The 3,009-nt window shown below is 40.9% G+C and overlaps 1 protein-coding gene across 1 annotated transcript in view; it reads right to left on the reverse strand.

Annotated features, from left to right (window-relative positions):
- LOC138016676 (uncharacterized) overlaps positions 1-2,283 on the reverse strand; it is a 9,649-nt gene extending 7,366 nt beyond the window's left edge. The window contains exons 1-2 of the mRNA XM_068863864.1: positions 2,199-2,283; positions 1,997-2,084 (exon numbers count right to left, since the gene is read on the reverse strand). Coding sequence (XP_068719965.1) covers positions 1,997-2,084; positions 2,199-2,248 — 138 coding nt within the window. The 5' untranslated portion in view covers positions 2,249-2,283. The remainder of the gene's footprint in view (positions 1-1,996; positions 2,085-2,198) is intronic.
- Between the last annotated feature and the right edge of the window lie 726 nt (positions 2,284-3,009).

A 3,009-nucleotide genomic window follows, 5' to 3' on the forward strand; every position in this document is an offset into this window, starting at 1 on the left:
AATTTTCCGTTCGTACAAAAACCGTTCAAAAAAAACCTGCTTGGAAGATACGCATGAACATAACCTTTGATTGAACTAGAATGAAGGGGAATGAAAGCTAACAAGGAAAATCCATAACCTGACTGTTTTGGTGTGAGAGTTGACCAAAAACATATCGGCAGTACCATTGTAGCACCTTGCGAAACAGATCATGTTATCCACTGCGCAATACCGTGACAGTATTACTGAAGAGGGCTTTTTAAAGGATCTTTAGTTGGTTCCAATTGATGGAGGCATTAAATCTATTTCTTAAAACAGTGGAAAAGGAAGCAACACATTAAACTGATGATGGCATGATCTGAGTCATGCCGAAACATGTCTTTAAAAAGTTGTATCGTGAGCTTGAAATTTCTGTTAATATGTGTAACAATGACGCTTGATATCCCATACCATGGTAAAGCCGACTACTGTTGAGAAATTCATGCAGTTTCCTATTACTCAGAGATTGTATTCCAGAAACTTGTAACGTGCAATACAAAGACAATGATCGACAATTCGTTAGATGATGTATATTCCTGTGACCTTTTTATATCTTGCTTACCCAATTGGAGGTTCCTTTAGCTTGCTTTTAATGTCTTAAATATTGAGCAACATGTCAAGTTTTACACTGTCTCCTTCCGTAAAAGGTGAGTAAAGGATTTAACATATACGAGTACGAGTCTGTGCAGTTGTGGATTCACGGCCATCTGAACGATGTGTGAGAGGACTCAGAGTGCTTCACAATTCAAGAAGCTTCCAGGGCGCTTTCCGCTACATGTTGAATTTGCATATTTTGTTCACACTAAAGCAACAACAGAAGAGAAGTACTCTTGGTAAGGAGTGAAGACCAAGTCACGACATTTTCCGGGCCAAAACAGCTCTGACACTTAGCTGCAATTTAAGTCATCCAAAGGTAAGTGATACTTGTCCAACTTTTAAAGCTTTACAGATAGGTTTATGTTCTGCAATCAAGCCATATCAACTTGCCTGTAAAATTACCATTGTGCTCTACGCAATCTAGTCTGGGCCTCTGGAAAGGTGAGGGAAGCCGAGAGCTTGGCCGAGAACGTGCATGCATCCCTTTGGGGTCACGCCATAAAAAATAAGAATTTCCGCTTGACCGTGTATTTACGTCGAGATACCCAAATGTGATGACAGACATTTAACACACTGAAAAGGAGCGTGCGTGTTTTTTTCTCTATCGCGATTGACAGGTTTTACATTAAGCCGATATTATTTCAACAAAAGAAACAACCTAACATGAGCCCAGCAACGAGCCTTAATTTTTTCACGTTTTTTTGTTTTTCCAAATTGATACGAGTACAAGCAGCATAACATAGGCGTAACAAAAACATTACAAGAGCCTGAAAAGAACCTTTTTTAACGCTCACACGACGTTTATGTAAGGTTCGTGTCATGCTTAATTGTAACGCTGATAGTACGTGTCGTGTGAGGTATCTGTTAGCCTTTAAATTCAGGCCTAATTAAGGCTCCTGTCAGGCCTAAAGTTCTCGTACGGGAACAGTCTAACAAAGGTTCAGTTCTGTGCGATTTTTCGTGCGGGAGATATTCGAAGAAATGTTTTACTCAAATTTATAAGGCTTTGTATGGAGACGCAAATATGGCGGCCGGAAGCTGACAAAAACATGTCATCGAGTTTTGCTACAAAAAGCCTGTAGTCGTCTCTTCTAACCTACGTGATAGCATTCTCGACCGCCATTTTATATGGTGACACGAAAAAGCTTAGAAATTCAACCTTGCTTTATCGCAAGACGAAAAACCCTATCAAACTTAAAAATTGGGAAAAGACAAGTCTTCAGCTGTTCTAATAACTAACTAAGCTAAAATCTAACTTTTTTTAGCTTTGATGGCGTCACGTGAAAACCATGTAGTCATCGAGACTCATATCGTACACCTTTAGGGTCAATAGGTCACTATTCTCGCTCAGTATCCCTTTCAATTGAAAAAAATCACGTACCTGGTACGACTGACAGTTCGGTACATTTGAGTCACATATCTTGATGGTTGTTCCAACAGATCCCAAAACAGATCCCAAACTGGCAGCTCTGTTAGTAAAACAACAGCAAAAATATATTAGGAACAAGTAACAGTTTCCCGGGATTAACAGAGGCCATGAAGAGCCATCGCCATCGAAAACTGATTTTAAAAATCAAGCTTACTTGTGGATGAAAGTCAGAAGACAAAGGCCGATAACCGCGGACAACTTCATGTTGTTGCAAATGAGCTTCGACTGACAAAAAGGCAACAACACAGGCTTTTGAACCAATCCAGTTGACAGTGGGCGGTTCCTCAAGTTTTTAAGCATGACGTTTACGGCCCGGGGGGGGGGGGGTACTCGATATATCCCTGGGTGGGGAGGTGCGGCGCGGCCCCTCATACCCTGACCCTGTTTAAGACAAATATCGCTGATTTTCCTACCCATTTTAAGACAGAATTCCGATTTTTGATACCCTGTTTAGGACATTTAACCCAGTTTAAGACAAAAATTGATACATCGATACCCTAATTAAGACAAAAAATGGTAAATTCGATACCCTGTTCAAGACAAAAATCCCGAAAAACATACCCTGGCTGGCCACCCCCCCCCCCCCCCCCCCCGGGTTTACGGCCAACGGCAAACGGGAAACGGCAGGCTCCTGCTTGTCATAAAAGCATGAAAATTATCTCATTTTAACTTGTCTCGTTCCTTTGAGAAGTTGCTTGATATATGGAGCTAACAGGACAGAAATGAGCTAATATCAAGCAGGGTTCTTCCATCTTTGGCAAAACCCTAGTTTCACTCCAACGTTTGCCGTTTGGCGTAAACGTCATGCTTAGTCTCTCTAATGACTGCAAAATTCTCACGCGCTCGTTGGCTAATTTTTATTTTCAATAAGGGGACAGACACTTACAGATACATAAATGTATAATTTATGCGATATTGGTCGCGTCAGATTGAATAAAATTGAGGTTTCTCGGCTATCACCTCGT

Source organism: Montipora capricornis, chromosome 9, assembly GCF_036669925.1.
Source record: "Montipora capricornis isolate CH-2021 chromosome 9, ASM3666992v2, whole genome shotgun sequence".
NCBI classification, from domain to species: Eukaryota; Metazoa; Cnidaria; class Anthozoa; order Scleractinia; family Acroporidae; genus Montipora; species Montipora capricornis.